This window comes from Phaethon lepturus, unplaced genomic scaffold (genome assembly GCF_000687285.1).
Source record: "Phaethon lepturus isolate BGI_N335 unplaced genomic scaffold, ASM68728v1 scaffold9388, whole genome shotgun sequence".
Lineage (NCBI taxonomy): Eukaryota > Metazoa > Chordata > Aves > Phaethontiformes > Phaethontidae > Phaethon > Phaethon lepturus.
The window spans coordinates 11,412-23,534 of record NW_010555520.1 but is presented as its reverse complement, the minus strand read 5'-3'; the positions used below and the strand labels follow the sequence as shown (position 1 = coordinate 23,534).

General features: G+C 38.4%; 1 protein-coding gene across 1 annotated transcript; it reads left to right on the top strand.

Annotated features, from left to right (window-relative positions):
* Window positions 1–2,480: 2,480 nt before the first annotated feature.
* LOC104624738 (alpha-1-antiproteinase F-like) lies at window positions 2,481–10,222 on the top strand. Its single transcript, XM_010292182.1, has 4 exons — window positions 2,481–2,994; window positions 5,525–5,795; window positions 8,683–8,830; window positions 10,034–10,222. The coding sequence occupies exons 1-4, from the start codon at window positions 2,481–2,483 to the stop codon at window positions 10,220–10,222; spliced, it is 1,122 nt and encodes a 373-aa protein (XP_010290484.1).
* Window positions 10,223–12,123: the final 1,901 nt, after the last annotated feature.

Below are 12,123 nucleotides of genomic sequence, written 5' to 3'. Positions count from 1 at the left end.
CTGTAGTCACTGGAAATTATGTTCATGATATTTCTCTGCAGTTGCTACTTCTGATGACTCTCTTGTTCATAAAACAGTAGATTTGGGCAACTGAGATGTGTATGAATGTTTGATATTAAGAAGCAGTAGGTTCAGTTTGAGGAAAATTGGTTTGAATCTAACCAGGGCAATCAGATAGTCATGAATAATAAAAAGTCACGTGTGAAACATATATTCAGCAAAGTTAGGTGTCCAGTAAAACTAGTTTCAACATTGTTTGCACTACCTAATCTCTAAAATTATAATGTGTGAGTCACAGCCCTTAGATGATCTTAACCTTTACTAGAGGATACCCTGCTTTGTGTTCAGCAGCATAAACAACTGAGCAAGGACCTGTGCAGACCTGGTGAATACAAGACCCTTTTGACTGTACCGTAAGTAATGGATTTTTTTCTGTGGGAAAATTGTCAAGCGTTATATGCAGGACAACAGTTTCTGAATAATCAATTGAGAAATTACCATGTTCATATTCAAGTTGAAATTTAAAACTTTGTGTATTGTTTTAGTATGGTTTTGGATTTTTTTTTTAAATACAAAAGGCAAGTCCTCTGTGAGATAGGCATGTTCGTATAGCATAACTCTCTTTAGGAATACTATATCTCTAAATGTTTTAAAGAGTCAGATGAAGTAAGTGGATAACAACAAATGCATGGCATGAAATGAAGTGGAAGTGGGGACCTATGGATTGTTCTCTAAAGCTTCTAGAGAGTTTGGAAAAAAAGAAACTCTGGATAGAGGTAAAGGCTAAGAGAATTAAAGTAAGAGTGGCACTCGACCAAGTCACAAACAAATCAAAGATCTCAAATATAAATGCGTTCTAGATATGAAAGTGAACTGACAGTGGTTTGTCATGGGGTTCAGGCCCTTCCTAGCGCTAGTAGTATTGCTATAACCATGGTATTCAAAGAGTGTGAATTAAGGATTATTTATAGCATATATTATTTAAGCAGAGATCAGAATTTCACTGTTCGGAGTTCACTGAATTTTGGCGAACCAAACCACTGGAAAGCGGAGAATGCAAATGCAGGGTCATGGTGGGAGCTGATAAAGACTCAATGATTTTATAAGGCATGAGAGTCTGAATGCTACTTCTCCTTGCAAATCAGAAACCTAAGATATTTTTCTCCTTTGAAAATCCTTATATTTTCCTCTAGAGAGTATTTTATAAAAGATTCTGTAGGTGAAGTGATCATGCACCACAGGAGGATGTTCTGTATTTCCCAGTATTCCACATCTTTACTTCCTTCTGTCTGGTGACAACAGCTGTTGAACCAACTGTGGTACAGCATTGATTTCTAGACTTAAAAGTATTGCCACTGATGTGGAATGGCTGGTTTCCATGCTGCTCTGGAAAAGTCTTTCTTGTTCTATCAGTATCTTCTAGTGTCTTGGTTCCTCCAGAATTCACTCATTCATCTTCACATTTTACCACTGCAGCCTTCTCTGCCAAAATCACCCTTTACTATCTTTCTGATGATAACCACCATGATTGTTCTAGAGCTTCCTCTAATTTATTTTTTTTAGATGATTTGGTTCAGTCAGTGGGCTGTACATGCCTTTGCATGCAGCAGGCACACTTGTCTCCATTTGCTGTTCTGTGTATGTGCTGATTTTCCCTCTCTTAATAAGAAACAATGTATTTCCAGGGTCTTGATAACTTATTAATTGCTCAAAGCATGTTTCTCTCTTTTGTTAGTTATGTGGAAGTTTTTTTTTTTTAATGATGCTGAATTGTTCAAGCTTTATGGCAACACAGTAAATGTTCATTACTTCCTCATTAACAAGTGCATTTACTTTCTCTCTGGTGCCTGCCTATATGTTTACACACAGCCCATTTAAAATGTATAAGATTTTAATTCTCACAATGGAGGAATATTGTGCCTTTCTTCTGCTTTGATTTTTCATCTTGCTAAATTTAACTGACTAGCGGTGACTGGCTCCCTTACTTTCCGCTCTATAGACCTGTACTTTTGACTTACAGCTTTTTGCCACTTAAAGCCACATTAAAAACAGAACACTGGAAACAAAACAGTTTCAAAGGAATTGTAGCCTAACCTTAATGAGGGCGTCTTTGGTGTTACTTCATCCCTCTTTTACTTTAATTTTTATTCTTTCATAACTTCTTCAGTAAGTTGAGTAATTTTCTAGAGTCTTCTTCCTTGAAATAGAAAGCCGGCATCCCTGAATTCAAACAGCTTGGAATCACTGGTACCAAGCCAGCTCTGTACAGTGAAGGGATTAACTTATTGCTAAGAACAAGGTAAAAAATTTTGTAAGCCAAATGTCATTTTTCTTTTCTTCTTTTACAGACTTATAGAAACATGAAGATGTTGTTTTTCCTGTGTCTTTTAATTGTTGGGATTCATTCCAGTAGTTATTGCTATGAGCTTAATCACCAAGGTGTAAGAAATGAAAATCAAAGAGGCCAAGAAAACCGAAACATGCCACAGCAGACTATAGGGCACAGTGTTTGTCAGTTTGCATGTTGTTTCTACAAAGAGATTTCTTCTCATGAAAACAGTGGGAATGTTTTTTTCTCTCCTTTGAGCATCTCTACTGCTTTTGCAATGCTGACTCTGGGTGCCAGATCAGACACTCTGACACAGATTCTTAGGGTCCTTAGCTTTAACCCACGTGAGATTTCTGAAAATGAAATACATGAAGGTTATCGTCAACTCATGCAAATAGTGAACAGAAAGAATGAGGGGCTACAGCTGAATATGGGAAATGTCCTGTTCGTGCTTGACCGACTGAAGCCACAAGATAAATTTTTAAGGAATCTCAGAAACTTCTATGAAGGAGAAGCTTATCCTATGAACTTCAAGAGGGCTGATCAAGCGCAGATAAAGATCAACAAATATGTAGCAGAAAGAACCAATGGGAAGATCAAGGACCTCATAAATAACCTTGATCCACTTACTGAAATTCTCCTTATTAGCTATATTTATTTTAATGGTAAGATATACATATCATATTCTCCTACTTCATATATTATTTCCTCAGGTCAGTCTTGGACTTCATCACTTTTTTTTGCAATATGATTTTGCAGATGGACTCATATCTTGTTTTGCTTTTGGTCCTCACTTTCCCTTAATTATAAACAAAGCTGTTGGAAATTATGTTCTACTTGACACTGGTGACAATTCCTAGCAAAATTTATGGCAAATTTTCCTATATCTTTTAATATATACATTTCTTGCTTGCTGAAGATTAATTGAAATATACTTTGAGGGAGGCATCGTTATTCAGTAAAACATCTAGTCCTATACAATTGAATGAGATTTAAGCAGTTTCTTAAATGCCTTGTTAGCATTTGAAATCCACTTCAGCTGTTTTTTTGTTTAGCAATTTCAGAGATAAATTCAAAGAACACTGTTAAAGTAAAGTAAAACTTAGCATCTTACTTAAAAGAAAATACATTTACTCATTAATTTTGCTGTTACTGGTATGTTCACTTTTCCAAAGCTAAACATGTAACAGTAGCTTTAGTTTCACACATGTGTTCTCCTTTTTTTTTTTTTTACTAACTATGCCTTTACTGATAGCACGGCTGTAGTCCTGATGTGTCTAGAAGCATAAGTTTTCAATCTTTTTTTTTCATTTGCAGATTCTAATATTTTCCAGTGAAGAGATGGACCCACCAGTATCAAACACAAGCCTAATGACAATAAGCTTGTTTTTCTTAATTAACTTTTGCAGTCTGCTTAGATACAGTCTAAGACCTTCCCAGCACTTTTCAGACTGCTGATCTAATGAGAAGAGGAGCAAGGCTGTAAAGCTCAATCAGTGGTCCAAAACCAGACATTGCATCTTCTTTCAAACCTTCTCTCTCTCACTCATTTTATCTTATTCTGAAAACAAAGCAATCGTACTCAGAAAAATAATATTCTGTAATTTATCTGATAAAAGTATCATTAAGCTTTTTAATTGCAACAGAGGTGACGTATTAGAAATGGTGTTCTTTCAAAAGAAATGCTCTTCTTTTAAAAGTGTTAACCTGGATGTTTCCACTCGCCTCCTCAATATGAGGCTCCCCTCAAAAGTAATTCAAAACCGTATTTTTGTTTTGTTTTGTTTTTCATCTGTGTCTCTGCTCCTTGTGTTAATCTCTGAAGATTTGACCACAGCTAAATGGAACTGGAATGTTTGGAATACATATGATGTTTCTTAATTCTCTTGAACATATACTTGTTTCTCTCAAATAATGTTTTCAAGGTAGGCTTCTGTTTAGCATCAAGTACATCTTTCAAGAAGACAAAAAAGCTGTTGATTCTTACTGAAAGGTGTTTTAAGAAGGAGCAATAAATTTAGTAGCACAATGGGGGCAAAAGCCTGAGAAACTTTGTATTACAGATAACTTTTACATGTTCTAAAAATAAGTTTTGTTTAAAATTAGATATTCATTCTTGTTACTGAAATGATTTCCCAGCTCCTCCAAACATGGTGGAGATTCAGTTTTAGCTCTGCAATTTTAAAGAATAGCATTAATAGCAATAATAAGGATTTTAATCTTGAAATTGAGAGTAGGTTAACACTAACTGATCTAGAGGCTGGGATTAATCCGGAGAGGATCTGTAAAGTTCAGGTACCTCTATAACCAGCCTGTACTTTTAGGCTCTTCTCCACTCTCTGTGCGTTACAACCTTCCTTGCACTGTACTGGTGACTTACCTCCTCCTTTTTTGTGGTGTAGTGTAGAAGTCCTTCCCTAAAGACGAAAGTCTGGCAATATTTTCCTGTCTCTCAGCCAGCGGGCATGCTATTCCACTACAGTACAGCAGTCCCTTATCATGCCCTAGCCAAGGTGGTCAACACAAAGTATGACACTTCAAGATTCATTTTTCCACTTAAACACTGAGAAGCATTTGAGAAAGGTGCCATCCCTAGAAGGTAGTCTCCCAAGAGAGAGGTTTCTGGTGGTGGTGGTGGTGGTTTGTGGGGTTTTTTTTAACCTATCAGTCTGGTAGAATTAAGTTCTTCATTACTTTATTGGCCATCAACTAAAGTGGCATATAAACCCCTTCTCTCTGCAAGTAACCTGAATTCTTTAATTTCTCTGGAGAACTCTTCTCTCATGTTACCCTTCACGAGTCTATTTTGGTGTGGGAATAAGGAAAGGAGAGAATCTTTCTTCTTCTGACCTCTATTTAAAGGCTGCATTGTATGAGGGCTTTGTAGGCCCCCCTTAAAACTGTTGTCATGGAGGAAAAGTGCACACTAGAACACTTGGTATCTCATCTAAGTGAAGGATATTGCAGCCTGCTGTAAGATCTGATGAATTTTTTACATCACACTCTACCTATTTTGTGTTGCTATTGAATTATTCTGAGTATTCGGTATGATCAAGTGCTCATTGCAAACTGGTTTGTCTTTGAAGCTGATCCAGCTGTACCAGTTTCTGTCATCTATGAATGTGTCTTATGGTGATATGTTCTATGGTTTCATGTCCTCAAAACATCCTGTAACTCTGTCTCTTATATTTCAAGCTGAATGGGAAAAACCTTTTGATCCCAAATACACTAAAAAGAACAAATTCTTTGTGAATGGGAACAAGGCTGTTGAAGTCCCGATGATGTTTGGAATGGGCCTGTTCAAGCATGGCTATGATCAACAGCTGTCTTCCACTGTGGTGCAAATGGATTACAAAGGAGGTGCTTCAGCATTTTTTATTCTGCCTGATCAAGGAAGAATGAGGAAGCTGGAGAAAAGACTGTCTTGTGAACATATGTCAAGGTGGAGGACAGTAGTCTCAAAAAGGTAAAATTCTGCAGTTTGTGGTTCAGGTGGTAGGCTAGGAGACACATCAGTTTCAATCTGATGGACTATGACACAGAATCAAGGCACTATTTTTCATTCTGTTTTAATCTCCAAAAGAGTTCCTACTGACCAAAGTTGCAATCTGGCTTTCTGGTGTCCCTGTGTTTTCACATTCAGTACTGCATGAAGTGAAAGCCATCACAGCTTCAGGACTTCTGCCATTTCCACACTTTGTTTCACATCTTTAACTCTCCATAGCCCCCAGTTTTGTGTCTTAAGATCTCCTATCACTTTTCTGGGGGGAGGTCTTCTGCCTTCTCCTATTTATAAGTAAATTCCTACTACTTTCCTTCAGCCTTTTTTCTTGTTTCTTGCTTCCTTTCTACCTATTATAGTTACCAATAATTGCACATTTAATGCTGAAATAACGATTTTCATTTGGCAATTGTGAGGACAAAGCTCAATGATAAGAGTGTAGAGCAGCTGGCACATTGCAAAGCAAAATTATTCAGGCTCTCTGAGGACTTAAGAAGGCAAAATTGGAATAAGCTACACTTGCTTCAAGGTAACTTTGATTAGAAGGCAGAAAGTTTATATGCTTTCTAAAAACAAATTTAGACTCCTGTTTAGTGTCATGTGTAGCAGTAGCCTTTGATGGCATCAAAACATCCGTATAAGCAGCGGCACAACATGTTTACAGAATCAAGCCCTTGTTGATTCATGAAACTGATGTGTCACGTTAGAGACTTTCACACATACACATATGAAAATGGTATCTTAGGTGATCAATTCTCAAGATGAAAATTACATCCCATACAGAAAACCAAAACCAATGTTATGCTCTTAACTCTGATCCATTGTGAAATCTTATCAAAAGAATATAATATTTTTTCTTTAAAAAAAAAAAGACAGAAAAAAGTATGTAATTCTCTGTGCATCTTCACAGTTTTGAAACTTCTGGGAACAGCTATGTGGTTTGTGACTAAAATCACTATAGAACAAATAAGATGGTGAATCAAGATACTTATGAATCATTTTTTTCATAGAAACACAATTGCCTTGAGAATCAACAAAAAAAGACTAAATGCAATTGGGGGGATTTATATTTCCTCTCTCCACCCTCTCCTGCCTCCCCAAACTGGAATATTCTACCTAAAACCCATGAATGGGAGATGTAAATCATATAATATAAAAAGCAATGGGAGATGTAAATCATATAATATAAAAAATATCACTGTCAAAGAGAAGCTTGTTTCGTGCAACTCCCTGTTTTTCATCGTGACAGTTGTCTCCTGCAAACTGATGACACAAACTCCTCCTTTTCCCTCTAGTTTTCAAAGCAACTGATTGCCTTTGCTATTATTTGGAGTCTCTGGGAGGTCTTAATAAATGGGTTTGATGTAGGATATGGAATGATTTAAGGCCTGTGGGCAAGTTATGTTTGTCCCTGTTTCTCTGGCTGCAAACTGACGTTGACACAATTTGCAGAAGCGTTGCGAGGAACATTTTTCACTACTGTTGGCTGCTGAACAGGGGATAGTGCCAAAGTATTGCCAATACAGGCAGCTGAGATTTATTTAATGGCTGAACTGTGGAGAAAACATCACTTTCTATTCTGGAAAGTGTATCGCAGTGCTTCCTGCCTGGTCGCGTTGTTGCTGTGTGCCTACGGCTTTCCCTTTCCTCCATGTTGAAAGCAAGTGGGGGCTTGTGAATGAGTGTCTGTATGTAATAGCAAGACAGATGATTCAATGATAGTTGCATCCTCACTTAAGGCAGCAGTCAGAAATTAGGCAGAAGTTATCAATCCACTAGCAGTCTCATTTTTGGGTACCAGCCAGACTTGGCATTAGATGCCGTGCTGCGCTGGAGGTATGCGCCCTTTCCTTCCCACTTCTCCACTGGATGACTTGCTCTTTGGCCAGCTTCATTAAGTGCACCACACCTCCCTGACCTGTAAGCCTGGACAACTGTCCTGGTTTCTCACCAGAAAACGGTACCCACTGTCAGCATTACCACTAAGCTCTGTCTCATCGTGCTGCTCCTAGCTGTAAATGTCGGCTTTAACCTTTGAAAAGGAATCATTAGATCCTTACTGAAAAAGCAAGGAAGAAAAGAGGCAGCAATATGGAGCTTTGATTAATTTATGGAAAGCAGCAAACCAGTCACTTAAAAAAAAAAAAAAGGAAATAAAAAAACCTTAATAACTCAGACATTGGATTTGACATAGAAAAAGAATTATCTGTTGACTAACTATATTCTGTCAATGTGCTTTTTTTTTTTTACTTTGTCATCCATACAATCACCACCACATATTGTCCTGCTCCTTTGGTATATCTTTTTGTTTTCTCTGTCCTGATTGTTCTGATAAACACACAAAGCCAACTTTTTCCCCCCCCCCCCGCCCCCCCCCCCCCCCAAGTAACCAGTGAACTTGGATGTGTTGGATTTTTTGTGCCCAGCCTGAGGCACCTAAAAGAATCACTTTTTCACAGGGTGAAACCTCTTCAGTAACGGGGCATAATGAAGATACTTCCAGCAGAAAGCACAAAATATCACTAACTTCAGCAAATGTCAGATGAAGATCTTTAGGGAGGTGCTGAATGATCACTGGGTCAATCTCACTGTTCATGTGTTGGCAGACTGCAGACTGGGAGCCAGCAACCTACAACCCTATCCTCTCAAGCAGCTTTCCAACTTTGTTATAAACCCTATTTTCTTCTCTCCAAATTAATGCCAACATACATCTCCCATGCAGGCTAGAGAGAGCCTGCAAGCAAAATGTCTTCGGGGAGAAAGCAAAATGAGTTTGTCTCTTGGGAGTCTGTGTTACACTGTGATATCTGATCAAAAGTTTCACCATATTCTTGCGCTTGTTTTCTGGCAGCTCAGCAAATTTGTATCTTCCGAAATTCACTCTTTATGGGACATATAACCTAAAAAATATGTTATATAAAATGGGCATCATGGATGTATTCACTGATAAGGCTGACCTGTCTGGGATCACTGGGCAGCCCCAGCACAGAATTTCCCAGGTAAGTCACCCTGCTTTTTGTTTTATGGGCCCATGGTTACTGATCACTTTCTTTACAACTATTCATGATGCAAAACTCATGTAAAGAGGTTGTGCTTCACAAGAAAAGGCAGCTGTTGGCATACAGAGTATTTCACCCATGTTACTTGCATTCTCACTGCAATTCAGTTGGAGCAGGTTAGAAGTCTATAACTTATTAATCTAGGAGGCCTTTTTGACCTGCATGTGGCAACCCATGTGTCTTTTTTATGAAAAGACATGACCAAATCATTGTCTATCCACACCTTGGTGCCCTCCTGCAGCATGTTGTTGTGGTCATTCCGTTGCTGCTTCTGTTTGTGTCTACCGTCTTTAGCCTGTCTGTGGGCAAGTAGGGAGCTGTAGGATGCATCACTGCTTGTGTTTTGTGGGGAGGGGAGAGGGAAAAACACTGCTTGCTTTTAAACTGTTGAGTGAAAGGAAAATGCAGTTATTAAAAACATTTGGCTTCGAGCCTATAAGCCATGACTCTCATTAGTGCCAGGCCCAGGCAAAAGCTACAGATAAGATATATTTCAATAAACCTAGAGTTTAAAGATGACAATCAGTGCAAATTTCATTGTCTAATATGAACAAAACAACTTCCCTCATGACCTAAGGTGGAAGTTAGTGAACCAGGGTCTGTGAATGTCTTGATTTTGCCAGATAAAACTTACAGGTTTTTCTGCTCTAGCCCTCCGTTTCTGGTCTTCTCCTTTCGCTCCCATTTTTTTCCAAGCCATTAAGGAACATGGGAAACATGTTCCCATAGGAACATAGGATAGGATGTTATTCATTGTGCTAATTTGCATGTTAATTCTTCAATGATACGAACTTTTAATATACAGTTAAATATGATCTTGCTCTCTTAACATTTAGTCTATCTCCACAGATCTGCATGAATGGGAGCAGGGAATAAGAAAAGAAACAAAGCAAATGTTTTCACTAGCAGGGACATGCCCCTCCATCGGGGATGAACCTTTCCTCTCCGGGGCTAGAAAAGCTATGCTGCAAATAGCTTGCTGATTTTTTTCCCAACTTTTCTGTCTTTGTGCAGTGGGCTCAGACCTGTCCATCTGATGCTTGTTTCTTACCAATAACTTCTTCAGGCACTTTTAGACCAAGTTTTTATTTAACTGACTAGTTTTGTACCTACTTGACTGGTAACATGTCTGTTTCTTCACAGGCTATTCATAAGGCTGTGGTAAACGTGGATGAGACTGGCACCGAAGCAGCAGCTGCCACAGGCATGGAAATAGTGCCTATGTCCGTTCCAGTTACCATTACATTCAACAGGCCCTTCCTAATGGTCATAACTATGGAGAGCAATATACTCTTCATGGGAAAAATTGTGAACCCTCTGAAAAAAGATTAAGGTGATGTATATTTTAGGTGTGCGGTAATCACCACTGATTAATCAAGTGTTTGACCTGATGAGTATGGCATGGCTACAGAGGGGTCTCCGCCTCTTAACTGATGTTATTCACTGTTTTTTGTAGATGAGACTTCATCAATTTAAGTTGTCATAGTTGCATGTTTGTTTGGGCCTTGTTTTTTTTTTTTAATTTTTTTTTTTTAAAGAAGGTTGCATTCAGGCAGAACTGTCATTAGATCTGGGACAAAATAGGCCTGTGTGATACTGACAGCATAGATACATCTTCTAGCAGGGAAGATGAGGAGCATGTGTGTAAGAGAGGGTTGTGTAAGCCTACTTCTTACCTCACAGCTACCTCCTCATCTTTTTTTTTGCGTTGACTGACAAATGGGTGCAAGTTAAGGCACTTTACTACTTGTGCCCATTTTCCTACCAACATGAAATTCATATCTAGCATAGATCTTAACATGCATAATGCTTACTACCTTGCATAGTACCATTGTTGTCCAGTGAGTCTACTACATCCTTGCCTTTCAGCTGTCGTCCCAGCTAGGCTGCTGCAAAGGGGTCGCAAAGAAGGTGTGTTTTTCCCCTGCAGATATATACTGGCCTGCCCACTGTTTCTGTGGGAGTTTACAGTCCAGACTCATTCCAGAGCAAACATTAGACGGTCTAAGAATCGGGTCTGAGAAAAGAAGAGGTAATCAGACCTCTGCAGTTCAGTGCCCTGGAGCTGACTTCTGTGAATCAGATATATAGCTCAGCGCAGCCAGAAGACTACTTCTAGCCTATGCCTGCATCTAAACCAGCTTCTAGAAGCCTCCAAGCAGCAGGAAACACAAGCCATCTCCCCCAAGTGCCAGTGCCTGTACCATTACCATTTGGCCCTGGGAAATCACCCATAGTAGTAAGCGCCATTCCAGTATTGTTTGTAGGATCAAGCACCCTACCAGTAACACCTATTCTCCACCAGTGACACTTACCATGTCTCTTGGTATAACCCCTTCTGTTCCCAGACTGTCCGGTAATACAACATTGGTACTCTTATTTCTCATCTGCTTCATGGTTAGTATAGCCACAATATTATAAAGATCTGTTTTCTGTATTAAGATACACAATACCAAAAGTCGCATTCATAATGCACATGCTTATTTATTTTTTTCTTTTTTACTTTCCTATCTATTTCTTCCATTTTTCACAACATCTATCATTATATTATTTCTTTGCCCATGTTCATGGTATATATCTGATTTCTGGTTGCAGGAGGGGTAAATTATTGACTAAAATGGGTTAGTCTGTTAATAGGTATTAAGCATTAACACCAGTCTTTGTACAGCCTTGAAATATGCAGACAAATGTACTACAGTAGAAGAACAACAATGAATAAACATGACATTAAAAACTTTCTAATTTCGCTATTTTATTTCTGTAATTCGGAGTTAACACTTAAGTATGATTCAAGCAGGCTTTTTTGACAGGTGTTAACAAACAGTTATTAATATACTGCTCATATACATTAGATCAGCACCATAATGCCAGTAATGAGCTTCAGAAAGCCCTCTGCCTTTGACTTGAGCAGTAAATCTCTGTTCAGCACATAGTAGGTTATCTGTTAGGAGAACTTTTGGGGAAGGTTGGGCATTTCTTTGATGCAGAGATGTTTATTTCAAGGGCTATAGTCAGTGTGTTCCTTCTACTCTACAAGTGTGTAGCTTTGTGTATCTCTCTCATCCCTCTTCTAAAAAGCTCCTTCTTGACGCCCTTTAATAATTAAGTTACCAGTCTTAGTGTGTGTTTTGAGCTGTGGTTCCTGTTATTCCATAAACAAAATATAGGCCATCTAGATCATACATTTTTAATAGATTATGACAGGAAAACAAGAAAAGTGCTTAGAATCTACC

What these genes read in the sequence shown, in the direction of transcription:
- LOC104624738 (XM_010292182.1), top strand. Translation starts at nt 2,481, where the DNA reads ATGCCACAGCAGACTATAGGGCACAGTGTTTGTCAGTTTGCATGTTGT. An exon ending in TAGCTATATTTATTTTAATG is followed by an intron (nt 2,995 to 5,524) that starts GTAAGATATACA and finishes TTATATTTCAAG; the next exon opens with CTGAATGGGAAAAACCTTTT. An exon ending in CCCAGCACAGAATTTCCCAG is followed by an intron (nt 8,831 to 10,033) that starts GTAAGTCACCCT and finishes GTTTCTTCACAG; the next exon opens with GCTATTCATAAGGCTGTGGT.